This window comes from Ambystoma mexicanum, chromosome 3p (assembly GCF_040938575.1).
Source record: "Ambystoma mexicanum isolate Mex_15411 chromosome 3p, UKY_AmexF1_1, whole genome shotgun sequence".
Classification (NCBI taxonomy): domain Eukaryota; kingdom Metazoa; phylum Chordata; class Amphibia; order Caudata; family Ambystomatidae; genus Ambystoma; species Ambystoma mexicanum.
Window position 1 is genome coordinate 1,085,875,448 of NC_090925.1, and position 22,546 is coordinate 1,085,897,993.

General features: G+C 44.5%; 1 protein-coding gene across 3 annotated transcripts in view; it reads right to left on the reverse strand.

Annotated features, from left to right (window-relative positions):
- Positions 1–1,666: 1,666 nt before the first annotated feature.
- Positions 1,667–22,546, reverse strand: part of SH3RF2 (SH3 domain containing ring finger 2) — a 274,927-nt gene continuing 254,047 nt past the window's right edge. For all 3 annotated transcript variants that reach the window (XM_069652450.1, XM_069652447.1, XM_069652448.1), the window contains exons 9-11: positions 18,948–19,300; positions 12,838–13,139; positions 1,667–10,978 (exon numbers count right to left, since the gene is read on the reverse strand). In XM_069652450.1, the coding sequence (XP_069508551.1) occupies positions 12,840–13,139; positions 18,948–19,300 (653 nt within the window). In that variant the 3' untranslated portion in view covers positions 1,667–10,978; positions 12,838–12,839. The remainder of the gene's footprint in view (positions 10,979–12,837; positions 13,140–18,947; positions 19,301–22,546) is intronic.

Consider the following 22,546-nt stretch of genomic DNA (forward strand, 5'->3'; position numbering starts at 1 on the left):
ACTAATTTCACTTAGACACACTACAAGACCTCTCAAACAATGTTCTATAAGCCCTGGCAGTGTGAGATTACGTTATTTTTCATTCCTGTACAATATATGTTTAAAAAGCAGGAATGCTATTAGAATGCCATATGATGCCATATGATGTCTGACTAAAAGTCAAGGCTGGTTATTTATTTCCATGTGGCGTGGGACAACCTCGGATCCGGCAAAAAGGAGTAGGACTATCTTCACTTGGACACACCATGGGAGAGCATCTTTGATAAAGTCACATGCTTGCAGTCATTATTTTAACCCCGGTATGCAGTTGGTTCTGTTCTGCATAACGTGAATAACATTAGCAGTTCTGCAAAAATGTTTAACTCATTTGTTCACGTCAACCATGCAATCATGCACCATCATCAGCTGTCAGCAACAGCTCCAAACACAGATGAACTGTGGCTAGCATTGCAACCCGCCTACTCTACTAATTATTAGAAGTGTTTGGGCACTAGGGTTTTGATTCCACTTGCGCTACAACAGGGTACTACCGGATGTATTTATTTGAAACCATTGATTATGTACTTGTGCTGCGAAATCATGGGTTGTAGTGGTGTTGCCCACACCTCTCCTAGGGTTAGACTTTATTTTGTTCCCAGTTATCTTATGGAAAAAAATATTCTTTGTATCCAGCTTTTTAAAAACATATTGTGATTTTTATTCTTGATGCAGTGATCTAAGTGGTCAGCTGACACGTGTTTCGACCTCTAGGGTCTTTATCAGGGCTGGTGCGTTAGTGCCCAAAGACCTGCTGGTGTGGTGGTTCATGATAGTTAGCTCTACTGGATGTTTTCCACTGCTGGTTCCGATAGACTGAAACAATTGGTCCCCGGGTGGGCATGGGTCTGGCCGTTTGGCCTGCTGCTCCTTCTATGGACGTCTGGATGGCGCTAGTGGCGTGCGTTACATCCAATAAAGCTAACTGAGCTATCGTCCCGAGACTATTATAGTCTCGGGAGGATAGCTCAGGAGCAACGTGCTTGCCTCGGAAGCAAGACGACACGGAGCAACACAGGTTTGATACCCGGGTCTGCGCTTAGAAACCTCTGGGTATTAAGCACATTATAAATAGCCAATCATCATATCATATCGTGAACCACCACACCACCCGGTCTATGGACACTAAAGCAACAGCTTTGATAAAGACCATAGAAATCGAAACACGTGTCGGCTGACCACTTAGATCCCTGCATCAAAAATAAAAATCCCCAATATCTGTTTACATATCTGAATACAAAGAATATTTTTTGGCTCGAGATATCTGGGAGCAAAGCAAAGTCTTACTCTACTAATTAGCCTTCTGTCCCCTCCATATTTACTTCCGCTCCCCCATATATTCTGTCCCTCCTTCCATTCCTCACTATCCCTCGGTATCGCCCTCCATCTTTACTTGCATTCCTTTCTATTTTTCCTACACCTCTACTCTGCCCAGGCACGTCATGATGACGTTGACCCCTGCAAAACTGTTCCCTGCATCTCGCTCTCCCCGGAGTCTCAAAACACCCTGATGTTGCCCAAAGTTGACATGCTGGTGCTGTGCCAAACCAACAACAAATAATGCACATATCTGGACATGGTAGCCCCCCCCACACACCCACCTTGACCGACAATAGAAGAATAAGCACACTTTCTTTTAGGAGAGCATGGCACTTTTATTTGGCAATGTAAGTTATAACGGCACCTACGTCTACGTGTTATGGCCTATATCCCTAAAACCGATCCAAAAATGAAGATGATGGTCATGGCGCACTTTGACCTGTGCTTGGCATGGGGGTGTTTGGTGGCGGCAAATGTAAGGATTCTTTCCCCTACCTGCCCTCATAGACATTCACTGTTTGCACAATTCCATACAAAATAAATACCCCAATTAGACCATGTGTTTCCATGTACAAGAAAGTGGTTATCTAGCTGCACACGATGCTGTTTGTTCATCTCACATAATCTTTAAAAAAAATCCCTTCAATTAATTTAATATCGGTGAAAAAATAGTTTATACAGGCTGTACATAACATTTCAGCATAATCACATTACACAAAAGAGCAAACTGTACAAGTGGCTTACTTTGTTCTTAACACTTATAAAATAGAGTGTGCACTTTGCTCAGATCAAAGTGGTTGGTTTACTGCTTCCAAAACAGCATATTTATTTATTTACATTTTTTCAATAGTCAACCATTGTGTCCAATTTTCAAGGATTCCGTATGCAGATGCAAGTGAAGCTTATGGCAAGCAAAAACACGTTTGAAGACCCATTAGCGTAGCACCAGCGTAGAATCAATGCATTCCCTGAGCTGTGTGCTGACTGGATCACAGCTCTATATGCCGCTTCAAAAGGAACCACTCGGATGTCATGGGAGGCGCATCATTCCCTTTCGATTAACATTTTATGAGTCAATGGCGATATACCATTAATCATACATGCCAACATTGTCCATTCCATAATTTCCATTCGGCAGACATTAGTCCATTTCTGGTTTTAATTTTGTTTTCTGGGACCTGTAGTCCCGGATTTCCCCATCATAAACCCAGGAATGCAAGTAAGTTAATACCAGCACTAGACTCCTGTCTCCCAAATCGAACAGATACAATAATTGCCATTTATGCATTCATACAAACTTGTAAAAGATTCATTTTGCTGAGGGTGATACTGTCAAGAACCAGCCCTTCGCCAAAGATGGGCTGATCTGGTTTTGGTTTAAACAACTCTGAAGACCCTTTTACATCACCCGATAACCAACATCCTGTTCAAGATCCTGGATAAAGTGGCATAGCTTCAGTTCCAGGACTTTCTAGAGAAGAGTAACATCTTACGCATCCACCAATCCAGATTCAGAGCACGGCACGGGACAGAAACAGCCTTATTGGACCATAAAATTACCTTGACTGACATAGTAGAAAGAGGACATCCGGCATTGTTGACTCTACTTAATCTCTCTGCAGCCTTCGACCTGGTCGACCACGTCATTCTTGTCGACCGGTTGAAGGGCCTAGTGGGTTGTTCCATTCGGGCATCTGACTGGATCGCCTCTTTTCTCTGTCCTCTGGTCTCTAGATTGGCAGTTGAGGAGGTTAATTCTTCCCCGATATCATCAATGCCGGTGCCCCACAAGGCTCTTATAAATCATCTTCCCTCTTTAACATCTATATAAGACCATTTGCAGGGGTTAGCTTTTCTGTGCATGCTCCCAGAGAATGCAACACCCTCCCACTGACAATGAGAATCTCCAACTCCTTGCCTGTGTTTAAGGGGGCAGTGAAAACCTGCTTGTTTAACCTCAAGCCAGGATAAACTTGCTTAAACCTTTTGGTTGCCTTTCTGGTCCTAATTCCGGCTTGTCTGTTGTATGTTTTGTTTGTCTTTGATGTGCACCCTGAGGCCTACAGGCATATGGCGTGTAATCAGAAATAAATAATAATAATAATCACAATATAAACCTCTGGGTCACCTCTTCAAAAGTCAAGGAGTTGTATTTTGAAAAATTATCTGTCCTGATCGGGTAAATATTGTCTGTTGCCCTTTATAAATGTTCATAATGTATAAACTGTATTAAGTAGAAAACATATCACAAGAATCCAGGGGCTAATGGACGATCACATTGAAGCCCATGAAAGAGCACTGGCATTGACTGGAAACAGGTAACTGAGGATAAGACCATTGAGGCCTTCCACTCTTCCCACACTGTAAATAATTTGAAAGTTTTTGAAACCAGATATCTGCATAATATCTTCATGTGTATATATATTCTCTGTATGGGATAACCTGTAACTCCAACTTTTGCCTTATTTTTGTTCCTTCCATTTGCCCATGTGTAACCTAATGATGTAACTGTTGTAACCTAAGCTGCAAGCCTTCTTGTAACCACTGCGCCCTGATACCCCCGGGTCTGGCACGCAATATAAATAAATAGACAAACAAACAAACAAGAGCTAAAACACCTTAAGCCTGCAGTACATGTATAACAATCACAAAGGTACAGGCTAGGGCATAAATCAGCATAGTTACACTCCTCTCCAACATTATCTTTTTCGACCTTGACTTTCTTGGCTTTTGTGATGCTTCTCTAGAGATGGCCAGCGCTTTCGTAGATAAGGGCACCATGATTCGACAGTTGATCACTGCGAATACCCTAAACGATTTTGTTCACCGAAAAAATCTCACTGTCAGACAGTGCTTTCCCCAATTACCACGCTCTAACAATGATCATTTCAACTTCCCCAAACATTGTGTCAGAGGATTCCTTTTCTGCTACAAGGTCTCACAATCAAGCTTCCTCACCAGTGGATCCTGCAGCTGGAGCCGCTTGGAATCCTCAGAGGATCTCCACTGGGGGCATCTGTCTGGCTGCCGAGTTACCTCCTTAGAGAGAAGCTTGGTTTCTAGGGATCTAAAGGAGACTCTGATAGTCCCCCTTTTGAGAATAAAAGTCAACCCCCATCACGAATCCTCAGAGGAGTACAGCCATATAACTAATCCGCTCCTCCTTACCAATGTCAAAGAGAATGTTGGATTAAGCGATCTACAATGCTATCAGGGACCGGGCATTGTCATCAGGGAGACCCGTGCAGAGAGGGTGTTGGCCGACCCACTCAAAACCATCAAAAGAACCACTTCCTTCTCGTTGACTCTCAAACAGTCCTTACAATGAAAGACAATATTTCTTTGTAGCTTGTGATGATGTCAAGTAACCATGCCAACCCTTCTGCACCATTCTAATGACATGTGGGATACCATCTTACTTGATTGTGTGAAGGCGGCGCCAGGCATGTTGGAATGAATCCGCCATGGATTCTGCTCCATTTTAAAGGATTGGGCATTCCATGTAGTCTCCCCAAAATCTCTCGCCTTCCCCCTATCTTTTTATTGATTGCTTGAGGCCCTTTCGTTCTGCTCTCCTTTCCTTTTTCCCGACTTTCCGCTTAGAAGCCGAAGAAATACAAATGTGCTTGTGCATCTAAAGCAGGCCTGACAAATATTGTACCCTGGAAGCTTGCATTTACATTGCAGTGACCCGGATGCATTCTGGGACATTAGAAGGAAACAGAGAAAAGATGGATGTTTTCCAATAGCGACCAAGTAATTACCTATGTGCCCCTGCGGCACTCTGCCATTGTTTAGAGCTGTGCAGATTAAAGCAGCCAGGAGTCCAAGTTCCACCAGTTTGCTCACTTTTGCTCAATGCCATTCAATGTGACATACCATTCCAACCATCCCATTCCCAAGACAACTGTATGCCATTGGACCGGGGCGCTGATCAACTTAAGCCGTGACTACCTAACTCCTTCTCCCTCAGGGTTCCAAAACATAACTTGGAAATAATATACAAGCTGCATAACTGCTCTGCTAGAGTGGCAGCAGAAAGGAAATGGAAGTCAATGGCCCTCACGCCTGAATAGGACTTCCACATTCTCCTCTGCAGGCCAATGGACAGGCCCGTAGCAAGGCAGCATAGAAGGTGCAAAGGAGACACAGGATTTGAAGAATATCTTGAAGTAATGTTCTTGCTTCATGTAAGAAATGCCTACGTGCTAAAGCACTTGGGTGAGCTCCCTCTGGCCGCAGTAAGGAGTAATTGGTCATGGAATTCTGACCAATGTCCAATGTGTGATGGTCAGTGGGAAACCCTGCGACACTTCCTCTGTCTTTGTCCAGCTTATGACGATAGACGTCTTCAGATTAGTACGGCGTGCAGGAACAATCATGGTGTCACATCCCTTGAAGGAGCGGTAGCATTTTGCAAATTAACTGGATCTCAGGATGTGGTTTATGTGGCAGTGAATTTGTTTGCGCAAGGCTTGGTGGCAAAGACGTAACATTCGGAACTGCACCCCTTAAATTGTACATATCTACATAGACCCCTGATACTATAGAATATTGCTTCATCTTTTTTTGTATTTGTCTTAATTTGTTTAATCTTTTTTAAAATATATCTGTAAAGTAGCTTTTAAAGATAAGAGTAGCACATTTTCTGCACAAGGCATGGTGTCGAAGAAGTAAAATATTGAACTGCACCCCTTAAATTGTACATATTTTCATGGAGCTACGAAGCTACCGATTGTTGCTTCAAGTCATAGTCTTTTTTTGTAAAAAGGCCTATCACACACTCACTTTAAAAAAATGAAATCAGAAGGCCTTCCAATGGTCCACGTTATCTGCAGCCTAGAATCAGGAGGAGCATTTTCGCCTGGTCTGATCTTATAGTAATCTTAGCATTTCTCCCTCTCTTCTCTTCTTTGGAATTTCACCTTGACTATTTTTCACATGCTTGCCCTCCATCTACTTAAAGTAGCCATCTGGACCTTCCCAACTTTGCATGATGACTTTGATCTAGTACTCTCTTTGCTCTCGTCTCTCCACACTCCCTTTTTAGTAGTCGGGGGTTTTAACATTCACATTACTTCTTCTCTCCACAGTTGTCCCTTACTTTCTACTGCTTCATCATACAAACTTTCTCCTCTTTCCTCCTCTTTTACTCATGCCAAGGTGGTAGCCTTGACCTGATCTGTATCTCGTCTGAACGTACACGACTGTCTACTGTAGCCACTGTTGATCTCCCATCCATGGATCATTGTTTTATTTCGCTCTCCTGGGTCTATCCTAGTGAGTTCTCGTCCCCCTGCATCTCAATCCAACTCTAGCGTTTATCGCTCTTATGTACACCAACTCATTCTGCCCTCACAGATTCTTTTTCTTCTTTCCTCTCTTCTCCTGAGGCTCCTATGTCCTGTGGTATGAGCCTCATTGCCAATGCATTTACTTCTACTATTTCTGCTTCTCCTTTACCATCCTTACCCCAAAAGGTAGGCCTCACCAGCTTTGGTTCTCTCAGTCTCTTAGCCATCACCGAGTTCAACTTCGGCGGGCTGAATGCAAATGGCGGCAGGATCGATCACCTGTAAATGTATTGTCCTCCTCTCATTTACACGCTGCATAGTCTTCTGCCCTTAGGAATGCTAGAGCTGAGTACTGTTATTCTCTCATCTCACTAAAAGTTCTTCTGTGCATTTATTTTCCAACCTTAACTATCAGTCCCTCCTACAGGTGACTCTTCTGCTGACTCCTCTATTTCCGCAAACTATGTTGCACCTTTATTCCATAACAAAATGATGTCTATTCAACCTTCTTTGGCTATTATCTTTAACTCTTGCTTGCTTCTCTGACCTTGCATCTTCATCTACAACTACATCAGCTTCTTTTTCCTTCTGTTTCCGATCGCAACATTATTCATGTTATTTCTCATTTTCATTTAACTTCCGCCCCTTGAGATCCTCTTCCGGCCTCTTTGGTCATATACATTTTATACTATTATTACTCTTCTCAAGAAGCCCTCCCTTCAGTCCTTAGATCCTTTTAATTTCTGTCCTATTTCTCTTCTTCCCTATGCCTCTACAGTACTTGAAATGATAGTTATTTTTCACATTTCTTTTTACTTAAACACCCACTCTGCTCTGTCTCCCTTTCAATCTACGTTTCCTCCTGGTTTTCCCACAGAGACTATTCCTTTCACTGTTTCCAATGTTCTCCGTACATCCATCTTAGTTTTACTCAATGTTAGTGCCACCTTGGACACTGTCGATCATTCCATTCTGCTTCAGTCTTTGACTTCTTCGAATCTCTGGCTCGGCCCTGGATTGGTAGTCTTCTTTATCAAATCACACATTTTCTCTTTCATAGAAAGCTTCTCTTGTTTCATCTTCATCCTATCCCTTAAAAGTGCCCAGGGAGCAATATTACATTTGTATTTATTTTTTTATATATAAAGCACTTATGCCTAAGCTCTGTACAAAACAATAGCAGTACAATAGAGAATGATGAATAAAATAGACTAGAACAATAACAAGAAATACATTAGACATGAGAGGAAAACAGGTAAGACTTTGGCCGAGAATGAAATAAAGTGAGAGAGGAAGAGGAGCAACTAGGGAGAGGTAGAGGGGACCAGTGTTTGGTAGTGAGAAGTTAGAAGAAATGACAGCAGGACTGAGCACAGGGTGGTTTGGGCACAGCAAGCAACATGAGGAATTAAGAACTGAGGGAATGAGATAGGTTAAGAAAGATAGGGGAGTGGGATACGGCCATAAAGGCACTATTAAACCAGGAAAAGAAAGCAGAAAGGGAGATGGGAGTCACTGGGGAGCCAGGATAAAAAGCAACGAGCAGAAGAGAGAGAGCGTGAGAGAGAGATCAGAGGAAGGGACAGGATAACATGAACGGAGTGGTTGCAGATAGAACTGTGAGGAGCTAGCTGGGAAGCAGGGAGACCAATGAGCAGGGAAGAACAGTAGACAAGTTGTGAGAAGACAAAAGCAGAGGTGGGAATGTCAGTGGTAGAGAGGGAGCGCAAGGGTCGGATTTTAAGGATATCACATTGTTGAAATTAACAGCTGCGAGAAATAGAAACGTGTGAGAGGAAAAGGTGAACGAGGAGTCGAAGAGTACTTCAAGATTACGAGCGGTATCTGAGATGGGAAGGAGTACAGCAGAGGGGCAGAGAAGGGAGAGGCAGAGATGGATGTGGATGGGGCGAAAAGAACTGTGGTTTTAGAGAGGCTCAGATGAAGGTAGTGAGAGTGCACCCATTGTTGGATTTCAAGAGACAGGCAACTAGAGAGGATTGAAGATTATCAGAGAAGTTGGAAAAGGACAGAAAGATTCGGGAATCAGCATAGAAGTGGAATGAGAAGCCAAATGTGGCAATGATAGCAGAGACAGGAGAAGCATAGAGGGGGAAGAGGAAAGGGCAGAGACAAAAGTCTGCAGAGGAAGTGGAGACGAGCGAGTGGCAGCCAAGGAAACGTAGAAAGAACATGTGGGGCCTTTTTTCACTCTTTACACTATGACTTTGGTGGCTTTCATTTCTCAGCTTGGCTTCCATGTTCGTTTATATGTTTAACACCCAGATCTTTTTTCTTTTCCACCTTTTACTGACTCTTTAGTAGAAAGTACTTCAGCAGCTATCGTCTGGCCTTCTTGTCTTTCTTCTATCAAATTATGTATATTATCTCATTTTCTCAAACGTAATCCCAATGAAGCTGAAATGTTGTTGATCCTTGCCTCTACTTGGGTATGTCCTCCCCTATCTATTGCCTCCCCCCACTCGCACTTCCCCTTTCTAATCAAGCCTGTAATCTTGTTCTTATGTTGTCAATTGTTTGTATTTGTCAGTTTCAGCTTTTTAACATTTGGAACGTGTCATTTACTGACCCTTTCTCCTCCTAAACATCTTCAAACTCTAATGCAGTCCTTTCTCGACTGAGTTATAGTTACTTACGTTATGTTGGTCGCCCTACCTAGCACCTAATCCATTCCATTTATTTTGCATTATGCTGTTTGTGTTCTGTTCAATCTTTGATATAAAGCATACATGTCTGCGTAGCTAGCTTAGCCTCATTGGCTTCTTCCTGCAACATATTCCCAGTTTCATTATCTATGGCTTTTATTAAAGTATCTCCATGCTCTTGCTCCTAAATACCTTTCCTGTCTCATTTACTTGCATTAACCATCATTTTCTCTTTGGTTTTCTTCTCAATTTCTTCTCTTTATTCTGCGCCCACCTTGTGCCTCTTCTCGGTTTTGTTGTTTTCAACTCTTCGCTCCCAAGAGCTTTGGAAATCACGGACGGTATTTTCCCTGCGCTAACTGTTAAACTATTTTAAAGAAACATTTATAGCAACATTTATTATCTGAAGCCTTCCATTCTACATAGCTGCATTGACTTGATCTGGTCATCATTGCTGTATTTTGTCTCATTTTCTGTACTGTTTCAATTTTAAAACGCTTTGGATAAAAGTGCTGTAGAAAAGCCAAATAAATAAACACCTTACATGGATGGCAACATGACAAGTGAGGCTGGGGGGTGCATGAGGGATCTAGGGAGCATGATCTGCCCAAAGCAGACACTGGGAGGACCTGTTGGTACTTCTGTTTTTCTGGGCAAGCAACCAATGAGAAAAATGGTGGAAGGAGGGTGGAGAGCATATATATGCCCGCGGAAAGAACTCACAGAGGCCATGGAAATTTTATTTTACCAACTTGGAAGCTGCTGCTCTCGCTGAAGGAATGGTTAGGAGGGTCTCCCCCCATACATTGAGATGTCTCGCATTGCAACAGGAGATGACGTACCCAGTCACGGTGTCCTTCCCTTGTACCAGAGATGGAATGGCGAGCAAAGACAAAAGTCGCTTTTGCACAGGCTGATACCTCAGTGATATGACTGAGTCAAATACAAATCTAGTGTCATAACAGAACCCCCAAAGTGCTAGCTGCCTTTATACTGGTCATGGATAGTCAGAGGTCTATCTAGTTCCCCACGGACATTTGGCGTTCACCATCAGACAGAGTTTTTTCATTTACTTAATAAAAAGAAAACTTCATTAGATCTCCAGTGGAATACACCCACACAGACACCACTCTGATAGTACTGATTGTCGTCTGCGAAGATAAAGTTTGTCTGAAGCATCTTGGAAAGTTCACTGATGGATGTGCTACCAGAAATCCTGGGCCCCCTTGAGGACCATCTTGGTCCGTTCAGCAAAGGCCAGACACGTTGTGAGCTGTTGCACAGGTTCTCAGTTCAAATGTCAATCTGCCTCAGTCCAGCAGCTTGTGATCTTCTCTAGTTTGCACAGTTCCATACGTGAGCATTTAAGCATTTAGCCAATGTCCGAAGCAAAGCACTCTCTACCGCAAATCACCTTAGTTGGCATGTGCACATTGGATGGCATAATCTGGTCTTTCCCAACAATAGCAGTTTTTATTATTGCAGGAACCCACCAAAATGTCAAGGAAGCTGTTTGCATCAGAGTTGTGTTCTCCACGGTCTGGAATCCAACCCGCGCAGTGATTGCTCCGTGCTCTTAAGTGGATCATTCCCTTTCTTCTTGAAAGCTGGGAGACTCCTTGCAGCATAGATGATCCGCCATATTGAATATGTCCACCATGCCTGAAACAGAAAGAACAAATCTGATATGGGCAATAATACTAGTTGCAGTTTGCGCCGCGCATTGGACAGCTGCACGTGCCAAGAGGGATTTAACCCTGATATACATCTCTCAAGACTCCACCACCAATTACGTGTGTCAAATTATTTGGAACCAGCCAAAGAGCCTATACTGACTGTTCCATTTCGAAATCAGAGAAAGAGCATACCAACATATTTATGTGTTACTTACATTATGGAGTATTCATGCTACCCAAACAGGGGTTAACCCATAGATTCATCCACTACCAACCCAATTGGGCATATAACATTGGACACAGGCCTTGAAAACGACGCATGTCGAAACACTTGTCGGCTGACATTCTTTTCTTGGAGTAACGATAAAGTTGAATCAACGAAAAAGGCTAACATCCCTTTATTGCAAATGAGACCTTGCGGACTCATCAAATATTGTTTGCTATCGTAAACTTTTTTGTGTTTCCAAGCTCTTATTGACGCAAATGAGGGCATAAGCGCGTTACGCCTGCCACACAATTACCACTACAAATCTGATATCATACACTGCGTTGGGGCTCAAAACATGCTATAACTGAGAGCAGCACGGGTGAAGCCATTTCCCTCCCTTTCCCATTCAGCCTTTAGTATGCAACATACGCGTGGTGAGGGGAGAAGATTAGGTGCTATAACCAGTCATGAGCTTTAGAAGGGAACATCAACGTTGGACTCATCAATGACATTTGTGATGTCATCTTTGATGTCCTGGTTGTTAGTGTTAGCAGTGCACGGTGGTGGCACGAGTTATGGTTGCTTAGCTTACCATAACTGACGAATTTCAAGGGTTTTTCGGTTTTACTTGGAATCATAACGTCCCGTTAACAAGGTTTTTTTAGTGAATTTCATTGGTTTTTAGTAGCGCAACTTAACTATAACGTCCCTTTAACAAAGATTTTGTTATTGAATATATATATATATATACACACACAACTTATTCCTCCAACCTGCAGCCGCCTTTTTGAGAAATTCACATCTTCCTCACGTGTGCCCCATGCATGCCCCGAGATATGCAGTTGTACCATTTTGGGTGAAAACACATCTAGTTATGTTTTTTTCTTTACATAAAGGGGCTGATTCATGGAATTATTTGCGCGAAAAATAGGGATTTGTGCGCCATTCTGCCTGCAAATCCCTGTTTAACACATTGGGATTTGCGGGCAGAATGGCGCACAAATCCCCGTTTTCCGGCGCAAAGAATTCCCTGAATCAGCCCCAGGGTCTTTTCTAATAGAAAACCTGCAGCTACAAAGACCAACATGCAAAGTGATGTGAGCTTAAAAAAGCCAGAACATTTTTGTAGGCTGCTTATTTTTACTAATGTATTTTGGTTAGCTTTATTTTCGCATTGCGTTTTTTCACTAGTCCCACCTTAATGGCATCACTTTGTAAAACTCTAACACTCCCTCATTAGTAACAGCAAAAATATAGCTACACTCAGCAAACACCACCAAGTTAAGTTCTAAAGTAATGGGTGATATTGCATTCACTGAATACCTTATTCAACATACCTGTAGTTAGTGAATTTAGTTACAAGCGTTACCTAATTTGTAGCGGTTACTTTTAGCTGCTTTTATGTTTCTCAGCCATGAATTGCAACCATTAGATATCAGGAGTAGTGTTAATATTTTCTGTCAGACTACACAGAGCTCTGCAACCTCTGGCTATCCAGATGTTTAGGATACAACTCTCTTGATCCCTCACTGTTGACTACACTGGCAAGGGCTGATGGAAGTTGTAGTCCAAAACCTTTGGAGAAGCAAAGATGGCAGGCCCCTGCGCTCTAGTGTCCCCATCGAGGACGGAATTACCTTCAGTTGTCGTTGAAGCTGGCCTTGCTGGGAAAGTTGACTGGCGCTGGCAGGGCCGATAGGTCGAGGGACAGTGTCCTTGTAGCATGGGATCGTCTGTTCTCCATCTGCTGCACGGGTGCTGAGTTAGCTCGCTGGTGGTGATAAATGCCGGTCATTTCAGGACCCTGCGCGGCCTCTTGCTTGGGTGACTCCATGACTGCCTGCTCTGGCCGGCCATTTTCGGCGTTGGGTGAAGAAATGGAGCTGTGGCGCTTGGATGGTGGGGGGCTGTAGTTCTGAAATCGCACCGTCTTCACTTGCTGCAACAAAAGAGTAACCAGACATTACTACCAAGCCAATGAAAGCTGTTGGAGTGGTTCATGGCCAAGCAGGATTTGAAAACAACATTACCTCCTATCCTCCCCCTTTGCCACATCCCTTACTGTTTAAAGCTGGTCTGCCTTCCGGACAGGCAACCCTAGTGAAGGCTGCCATAATATTGCCACCGTTTTACATCAGTCCGTACCCCTAGGGAATAAGAGGCCCCCCTACCTCTCCCCCACTCAAAATCAAAATCTCTGCTGTTTGTTACGGCTCTAGCAAGAAATTCCTGGTGATTAGAAGCTGATGCAATGGCTGTTCTCAGTAGCCGTGGCCATTGCCGAAACCTGTTTGGGGCCATTTTGGGAACAGCTAGGGGGGTGCTGAGGCTCTACAGTTTCAGACCCTCGCAGGTCTGTTCCCTTTTTCTTCCGAGTGGGCCATTGTTGTCCTCCTGAAAGGGAACATCGAGTGTTGTGCTGCACTTCTGTACCCATCAGCATGAGAGCTTTCTAGGCAGTGGCACTTGCCCCCCCCCCTCTTCATTTGCATTTTTTGGGGTAACAGTGTCTTGGTTCAGAAAGGACGCATGGATTCATTCTTTTGAAGAGCAAGCGGTTGCAGGGCTGTTCAGCTGTGGTCCTCTTTCTTTTTATGCAAGCTGGTTCTGGATTGGTGGCTGGGAAATGTCGCCACAAGCATGGGCTAAAAGCTTCCGATTGGATGGTTTAGGGTATGCAATGGCCTGAGTTCTGCTATTGTTCCAGGCTTCTGCATCATGACGGAAGGTATTATTTATCAGGCATCACTAGTCCAAGGAAGGCTCAGCAGCATTTTTGAGGAAGTCAGGCAGAATATTTCAGACTTCTGGGTTCAGGGGATCACTGCTAGGCGTTCCACTCTAGAGTTCTGAGATTCCTCTTGACTACTCTAACAAGGTGCTCAGTTAATCAACACCCTTTCCAGAAGGGATTCAACAGCTTCTTTGGGTGAGGGCCATCATAGCGATTCCGTTCAGCAGGAATCCCAGAGGATTCTTCTCGATCACCCTACTTGTGTGAAGAGATTACATTGCTTCATCGGTATCCAGTTAATATGTCTAAAAAACAATGTATATGACAAAAATGTCGAAAAAATGTTACCGACATTTTTTTTTTCGAATGTATTCTTTTTTAATTTACATGTTTTTTTTGTTTCGCGAGTAAAAAAAAGGGTTAAAAAAGGGGGGGTTGGGGAGGGCGGAACCCCCCATTTCAAACAAAAAAAAGACAATTAGAATTTTTTTTTTCGGTAACATTTTTTCAAAATGTTTGCTTTCGAAATAATGTAATTCGAAATAATCACTATAAACCTGCTTCATCAGGGCCATCCCCTTTGATATGATATGATAGGTTATATATAACGGGCTTAATACCCAGAGGTTTCTAAGCGCGGACCCGCGGATCAAACCTGTGTTGCTTCGTGTCACCTTGCTTCCAAGGCGAGCATGTTGCAGCTGAGCTATCCTCCCGAGACAAGGGATGAAGAGTCTGCGGTATGTGAGTTTCCTGATTCAAACAGAAGATTGACGTACCTTGCTAGGCCTTGGAGATGCTTCCTGCACATTCGTATTCAGAGGAGCCGCCAATAGTTCCTTTGGTTTGCAGTCAGATAATCAGTCGATCGATTTGAAGTCCTTCCTTTTGGCCTTTCCTCCGCTGCTCTGAATATTGACAAGGGTATGGGCTCTGGTAGTCGCCTAACTTCATAGGAGAGGACGATGTATTCATGCATCCCCAGATGACTGGCTGCTTCAAACTCTCCCTCGTGAGAAGATTCATATACATGCAGCTCAGGTGTCTTCTGTTCTTTTATGATCATGGATTCTGAACCGGTTCCAGGAACTGTATTTCATAGGTGTCCCATTCCTCACAGATTAAGGGAACGCTCCAGTGCCAAAAACAGGGCGCAGATCCTGCAGCATCACCTGAAACATATTCTTCAGAATGCCTCGGCTACGTCCCCTTCTTCCTTTCGAGCTACATGGCAAAATGCAAATTCACCATGCACTTCACACATCTTCACGTGAGGTCACATCTTCATCACTGGCCTCCAAGATACATTATGAGTTGAAGATCTCAGTAGTCCAACAAGTGAGACAAAAGCTTGCCTGGAGACTGGAGCTTGGAAACCTGAATACATAGGTAGATCAGATCCAGAAGATCTGATTGCCATCATCAAAGATGCCAGTCTGAAGGGCGACTGCAGAAAGTGTGGCGCTACATGGCTGATAGTCACCAAATGAGGTGGCACAAAGCTCCAATTGGAGGCAGTCTTCAAAGGTGTGCAGGCTTTTCAAAGTAGGCTACAGAGCCAGGAGGGTTCTGATCCAAAGCAACACTTAGATGACAAAATCCTCCTTGAAAAGGCAAGGGGGCATGAAGCCTGCTCTGCTAGGGACTGATGGAATCGCATCTCATGCCTCTTTCACAGGTGATTCTTTTATCAGATTTCTGATGCCCGGAGTTCTCCTCTTCTGCAAATTACCACATTTCCCACACTTTTAGACTTTTCATGGAACTATGTGGGTCTTCTGTAACTTGACCAGTTTGTGTGAATCCAGTGATCACCTCTCGAGGTGGTGGTCTCTTCTCCCAGTCTCTTCAGGTTTATAGAGTCTCTTTGGGCTCTGTCTTAAGTCTTGAGGAGGATACAATGCAAAAAGAGCAAGGCATTGTTGGGAGCCCTATTCTGAACATGGGTGTCTTGGTTTCCTTTCCTTCGACAGGTGGCATCAGCTCAGTCCTTGCTGTTTCCATCCTCCCCACCTGCAGTCAATTTTCCCCCTTCTTCCATGAACAATGATTCTGCATCTTCAATTAATGGTCAAGTTCTTTCTCCAATCTGACTACGATCTAGGCGTCATCAGCATGTAAGTAGAAGATTAGACTGAAGGAGTATATGAGGCTGGAGGTTGCAGATAGATGTTGAAGAGCAGGAAAGAGAGAGAGAGTCAGAGCAAGGAGGCCTTGGGAAATGGTACAGTTGAGGGGTGGGGGTGACTTGGATAGGAAAGGAAGGAGAGGAAGGATCTAGGATCTTGTAAACAGGCATGGGAATCAATGTGATCCAGGAGTGTATAGAGGCCTGAACCCCACAGTGTAGAGGCGATAGGATAATGTGGCCAATTACCTTGAAAGCAGCTGACATGTAACGTAGTATGACAGCACCGTTCCCACTGCCTTTGGCCACCGTGTGCACATCATACACAATGGAGGTGATTAGAAATTCAGCTTCATGTAGCGGGCCGAAGCCAGTCTGATTGTTGTCTAGTCAATCGCTGTCTTCTAAGTTTGATTGGAATTGGAGTGTGATTGGATTGGGTCCCAGGTCAATTCCTTTTTGAAGGAATTGACCTGGGAAGGTGCAATCAGAAATTGCCTGGCAGTATTTTGGTATTGTGAGGTCAAGGGCCAGCTTTTTCAGGATGGGCGAGAAAACAGCCTGCTTGAAGAGGGAGGATTATGTGCATTGAGCAAATGTGAATATTGGGGAGGAGTCAGGCGAACTCCTTGAAGATGAGGGGTAGAGGGATCAAATGGCGGTCTAGGGGCTTTGGTGTAGGAGAGATTTTGGGGTTCTCAGACTCTCTTAGTAGATCAAAGGAGAGGGGTTGGGCTGCATGTTGAAATGAATAGATATGGGTCTGTCAAAGGGGCGTTGAGAATGGATTTGGGAAGGGAGAAATAATGGCGAATTGTGGAGGTTTTGTTAATGAAGAAGGCAAGGTTCTTCACAAAAGATCTGTTTAGATGTGTTGGGCGCATCACAGATTTTGGAGGGGAGCTATGCTCTCTTGGTATTGTGGATCTACTTTATGTAGGCTCTCAAGTGGTTGAGGTTGGCAGGTTTAGCAGAGAGGTTGTAGGACTGGTGGAAAGTTGGTTGATGCTAGTAAATCAGAAGATGGGAGTGGAAGATTTATTTCTGGCTCTGGATGAGATGAACAAAGGAGAAGGGCACAGAGGTGCGTTTGCATCTGGAAGCTGGAAATGACATGGGCTGCCAAAATGGCCCCACAATGTAATCTGTTTAGGTGCAACGCAGGATTCAGATATGGGGACGCAGGTTTTGGACAACCACAGATCAAGGGAGTCTCAGCATTAAAGGTGGGGGCCAAAGATGAGCTGTTGGAAGCCAGGGGCATGCAGGTTTCTGGTAAAGGAATGTTGGGAATGTAGGCTAAGATGTTGAAGTCGACAAAGATGTCCACATTAGAGTGGGAGACCAGGAGTTGGGTGATAATGTCAGCAAAGATGCCGTTGACAGTGAAGTGAGTACCGGGTGGTTGGTAGGTGATGAGGTCATGTAAGGTGAATGTATTGGAGGGATAGCATTCTATAAGCATTCCTCCCACGACGGTAGGTAGGGAGGTAGATGGTAGTCGCAGAAGGTGGCATTTTGTAGATGAAGGCAAGGCCAGTGCCGTGGATCTTGACCGGTTCTTCTGAAAAGTCTTGATGCAGGTGGCAGCATGTAAGGAAGATGGGGTAAGTGGTTTGGGTGAGTTATGTTTCATTTAGGCAGAGAGAGAGAGAGAGACAGAGAGAGAGAGAGAGAGAGAGAGAGAGAGAGGGTGAGAGAGAGAGAGGCTGAGAGAGAGAGAGAGAGAGAGAGAGCGAGCGAGCGAGCGAGTGTTATCCGTCAGGTGTTTGTGGGTGTCCTGTGATGCGTGGGGTACGATTAAGCTATTTGGGGGGTCACCTTTGGTAAACGGCACTGCTCTCTTCCTCCATTCCTAAATGGACATAAGCAGTCTTGCCCACCTGATGAAGCTACATGCGTTTCTGGAAGTGGTGTTATTCGCCAGGGGAAAGAACTGGAGTAAAATTAATATAATGTTTGGGATCAAGGTTGTCTGCCTGGAAGGCCTCATCTAGTTAAGGACTGTTTCAGGGGCAGAAATGTGATCAGAAAGTTAAAAAAGACGAACCCTTATGGAAACGGTCGTGCCTTTTTATGTCTGCCTTGCACTTTCCTTTGTCCTCCTAAAATGTGGGCAAGGTTGAGGGAAAACAGACTCATGGACCTCTGCCTCCTGGAGCACACCTTTTCACGAACAGGGCATGTGCACAGGGATGTAGCAGCCGCACTGTACTTAAGTGTTCGCTCACTAGTGCCCCCGGGGTACATGGTAGTCCCTGGGCATATTGCAGCCACATTTATTTAATATTTTAATTCTGAAACAAGAAGAGTAGATGAAACACACTGGCAATATGCTAGTCCTTTACCCTGAATATTCCAGGAGAGTGCAATTTACTATTGCAATTCAAAGAGAATTTGGGGAAGTTTCCAATTTTGGAAAGCTGTAGATTGAGCTACTTGAAGCCGGCCCCCCCGGCCCCCTCAACCCCGGGGGACTTTTGAGAGAATACCTAGGTCTGCTTCAGTGAGGAGGCATTCACCCAGCACTCCACATGCAAGCAAATTCTGCAGGGAGGGACAGGGTGGCAGAAAAGCTGCCCCTGGATCAGAGAATCTTGCCACCTACAGAATGCACGTATTCTGTCCACTTGCGAACTTTCTTGACCGTTTGGACTCAGAACCTAATTCTCTCCTCTTTAGCAGTGGTGGTGGGCAGTGCTCCCCCTTTTGGTCGGTGGCTCTTTGAATGCCCCCTAACATTGATGCCAATATGGCCCTGATATCCACACATACGGAGGAGTATCCCACAATGCATCTGGCCGAGCTGAACACTGCCACCAGCAATTATAGCAATGCTGGCGCCGCTGTCGTATTAATATGATGTCACTTAGACATGAACTCACCTTTTCAGAGTTGTTCTTGGAAGTCTCAGGTTTCACCAGTATGGAGGGAGGTGCCGACCCCGGGGGCTTCAGAAGGGTCCCATTTTTAACTGGAGTCACTTTGGCGTCCAATATCAGGGAGCTGTCAGCAGAGTGAGTCCTGTGCTCAGTGCCTCTGCCGACCAGGATGGCAAAGTCATGCGGGGAGTTTAGCCTCACTCCTCCTGTGTCAGCAGATGCAGGGGGGGAGCCAACGGACTCCGTCAAGTTCTGGAAGTTTTGAAACTGCTGAGGCCTCACAATGGCAGACGGCGTTCGTCGGAGGCTGCTATCCCCCTGGAAGAGCGAGCCAGAGTACCTGGGCAGCGAGGAGCCTGTGGGAGAAGAGCATATCACAGGTAAGTGTCAGAGCAGAGAAGTGGGAACTTGCTGTTTAACCCCTCCCTGACTAGTGGTACGTTCACACATCTTCGAAGCTTACACACACTTCGGTTGCGGCCAATGCTGGGCCTTGAGCAGGTGGTCCCCATTAGCACTCTGTTAAGGTAGAGGGTTCAGGAACTGTGTGGATGTAACACTCATGGTTACTTTAAATGAGCTGGAGCGGACCCTTTATTTATTTATTTAGCATTTATTTCAGCGCACAACACCCCGAGGTATCAAGGCGCTAGTCACAGAAAGTGCATACATGGTACATGGTAGGTGTAAATATACAGGCTGGGAAAGCTTCTCCTCTTGTTGCGGGGAGCTACATCAGGTTGCATACATAAGACAAGTTAGGTAAGGATACACATACTGGGAAAGCTAAGCCTCTTGTTGCAGGGAGCTACATCAGGTTGCATACATAAGACAAGTTAGGTAAGGATATACATACTGGGAAAGCTACGCCTCTTGTTGCGGGGAGATACATCAGGTTGCATACATAAGACAAGTTAGGTAAGGATATACATAGTGGGAAAGCTACGCCTCTTGTTGCGGGGAGCTACATCAGGTTGCATACATAAGACAAGTTCAGGTTGCATACATGAGACAGGTTAGGTAAGGATATACATACTGGGAAAGCTACGCCTCTTGTTGCAGGGAGCTACATCAGGTAGCTTGGTTACTTTAAACGAGCTGGAGCTGACCCTTTATTTATTTATTTACCATTTATTTCAGCGCACAAAACCCTGAGGTATCAAGGCGCTAGTCACAGAAAGTGCATACATGGTACATGGTAGGTGTAAATATACAGGCTGGGAAAGCTTCTGCTCTTGTTGCAGGGAACTACATCAGGTTGCATACATAAGACAAGTTAGGTAAGGATATACATACTGGGAAAGCTACGCCTCTTGTTGCAAGGAGCTACATCAGGTTGCATACATAAGACAAGTTAGGTAAGGATATACATACTGGGAAAGCTACGCCTCTTGTTGCAAGGAGCTACATGAGGTTGCATACATAAGACAAGTTAGGTAAGGATATTCATACTGGAAAAGCTACGCCTCGTGTTGCGGGGAGCTACATCAGGTTGCATACATAAGACAAGTTAGGTAAGGATATACATACTGGGAAAGCTACGCCTCTTGTTGCGGGGAGCTACATCAGGTTGCATACATAAGACAAGTTAGGTAAGGATATACATACTGGAAAAGCTACGCCTCGTGTTGCGGGGAGCTACATCAGGTTGCATACATAAGACAAGTTAGGTAAGGATATACCGACTGGGAAAGCTACGCTTCTTGTTGCGGGGAGCTACATCAGGTTGCATACATAAGACAAGTTAGGTAAGGATATGCATACTGGGAAAGCTACGCCTCTTGTTGCAAGGAGCTACATCAGGTTGCATACATAAGACAAGTTAGGTAAGGATATACCGACTGGGAAAGCTACGCTTCTTGTTGCGGGGAGTTACATCAGGTTGCATACATAAGACAAGTTAGGTAAGGATATGCATACTGGGAAAGCTACGCCTCTTGTTGCGGGGAGCTACATCAGGTTGCATACATAAGACAAGTTAGGTAAGGATATACATACTGGGAAAGCTACGCCTCTTGTTGCAGGGAGCTACATCAGGTTGCATACATAAGACGGGTGTGCCACTGCACCTGTGTCCACAGCCATTCTGAGGGAGATTATTTCCCACTCAGAGCAGGAACAAGTCATACAAATCTGGGTGGCACTGGGGTACTGTGCCTTTTACCACCCTGCCTGCGAAATAAGCCAAAATGCTGGCTGCATGCACGTGTTGGTTTCAAGCATCTCAGCAGCATCAAAACTAGATACGGGTGGAGATGATTTCGTTTTCTCCTGACAGAGAGGGGCAATGAAAGAAGAGTGTTTCCACCTGTGCCCATCTCCATCAGGGGAACCAGACACAAATGTGACAGATGGTCAAAAACAGGCAAAAAGCATGTCTCCACCTGTCTTTTACTATCCATCCCATGTGATGCCTTATTTCTGGGTCTATATAAATGCCACAAATAAATAAATAAATAAACAAACAAATACATAAATAAATAAATTAATAAATAAATGAATGAGCCTGTTAGTTGGGGTACCCAAGCAGATTACAGTTGAAAATAAAAAACCATTACAGTTTCAGCTTCCGAACATTATACAATAAAAGGAGACCATGCCAGTAAGGCCCACCTCATAATCTCTGAGTCCAATGTCTGCAATAATGGCATGCTTGCAATCTGTGCTCATATAACGGAAAACCACTCAGCCCCAGCCTTCTCATCTGACCAGCAATGACGGGGCACACATATTTCATCCTCAACCCTAAACCTTTGAAACAATTGCCTCTGGTGCTGAGGCCACCCGCCAACCCCTATTCTCCCTTCAAATAGTAGCTTTTGTCAGAACTGTGATCACCCCATTTTTGCACTCCAACGCCCATTCAGGGTCCACCCGGGACACAATGAAGATGTCCCTCCATTCTAAGGGCCTACACCTGGTCCACTGTGCAATGTGTGCTTAGTGCAGCACACCTCAATCTGTACAGTCACCTCATTGTTTGAAAACAGATCATACAGCTAAAGATTGATAGCGAAGGCAGTCTGTGGTGAATCATCTAATTGAAAGACATTCCCAATTTTTCTTTTAGAATTATCTTCCTGCTACATGATTTCCTGCACAGTTCCTTGTCACAGGCAGGCCATCAAAACTGCTTGAGACACCAGCTCCATGCAGGAAGTGAACAGGCTTGTAATGGTGGCCATACTCCTCTCTGCTCACCGTGGTTTCAGAATATAGGGCGGGGAATACAATCACTGCCTTTATGCCAGTAATCACTTTCCAGGCAAGGGTAGCATTCAAAGATAACCATGGCTTGATTGGCCCGGTACTCAATGAAGAATTGCCGGTCTGTTTGTCTATTTATCATGCATAAAAAGGCCAGCCCTACTTCTATGTGCTTACATTACCAGGACTGCAGGAACAATTACATCCAGCAGGTTATAAAGTTACAACTGAAGCTGCGTTGATCTTCCATTCGGTTCAGAATAAGTGTAGGGAATGCCGTAGTCTAGCTCCTAATGCTCAATCTTACATTAGGGCTGTTTTCTGTTCGCCTGATGGTGAATGGAAAAGTTGCACATAGTGGGCTGCTAGGATTCTGTATCCAAAGGTGGGGTCCT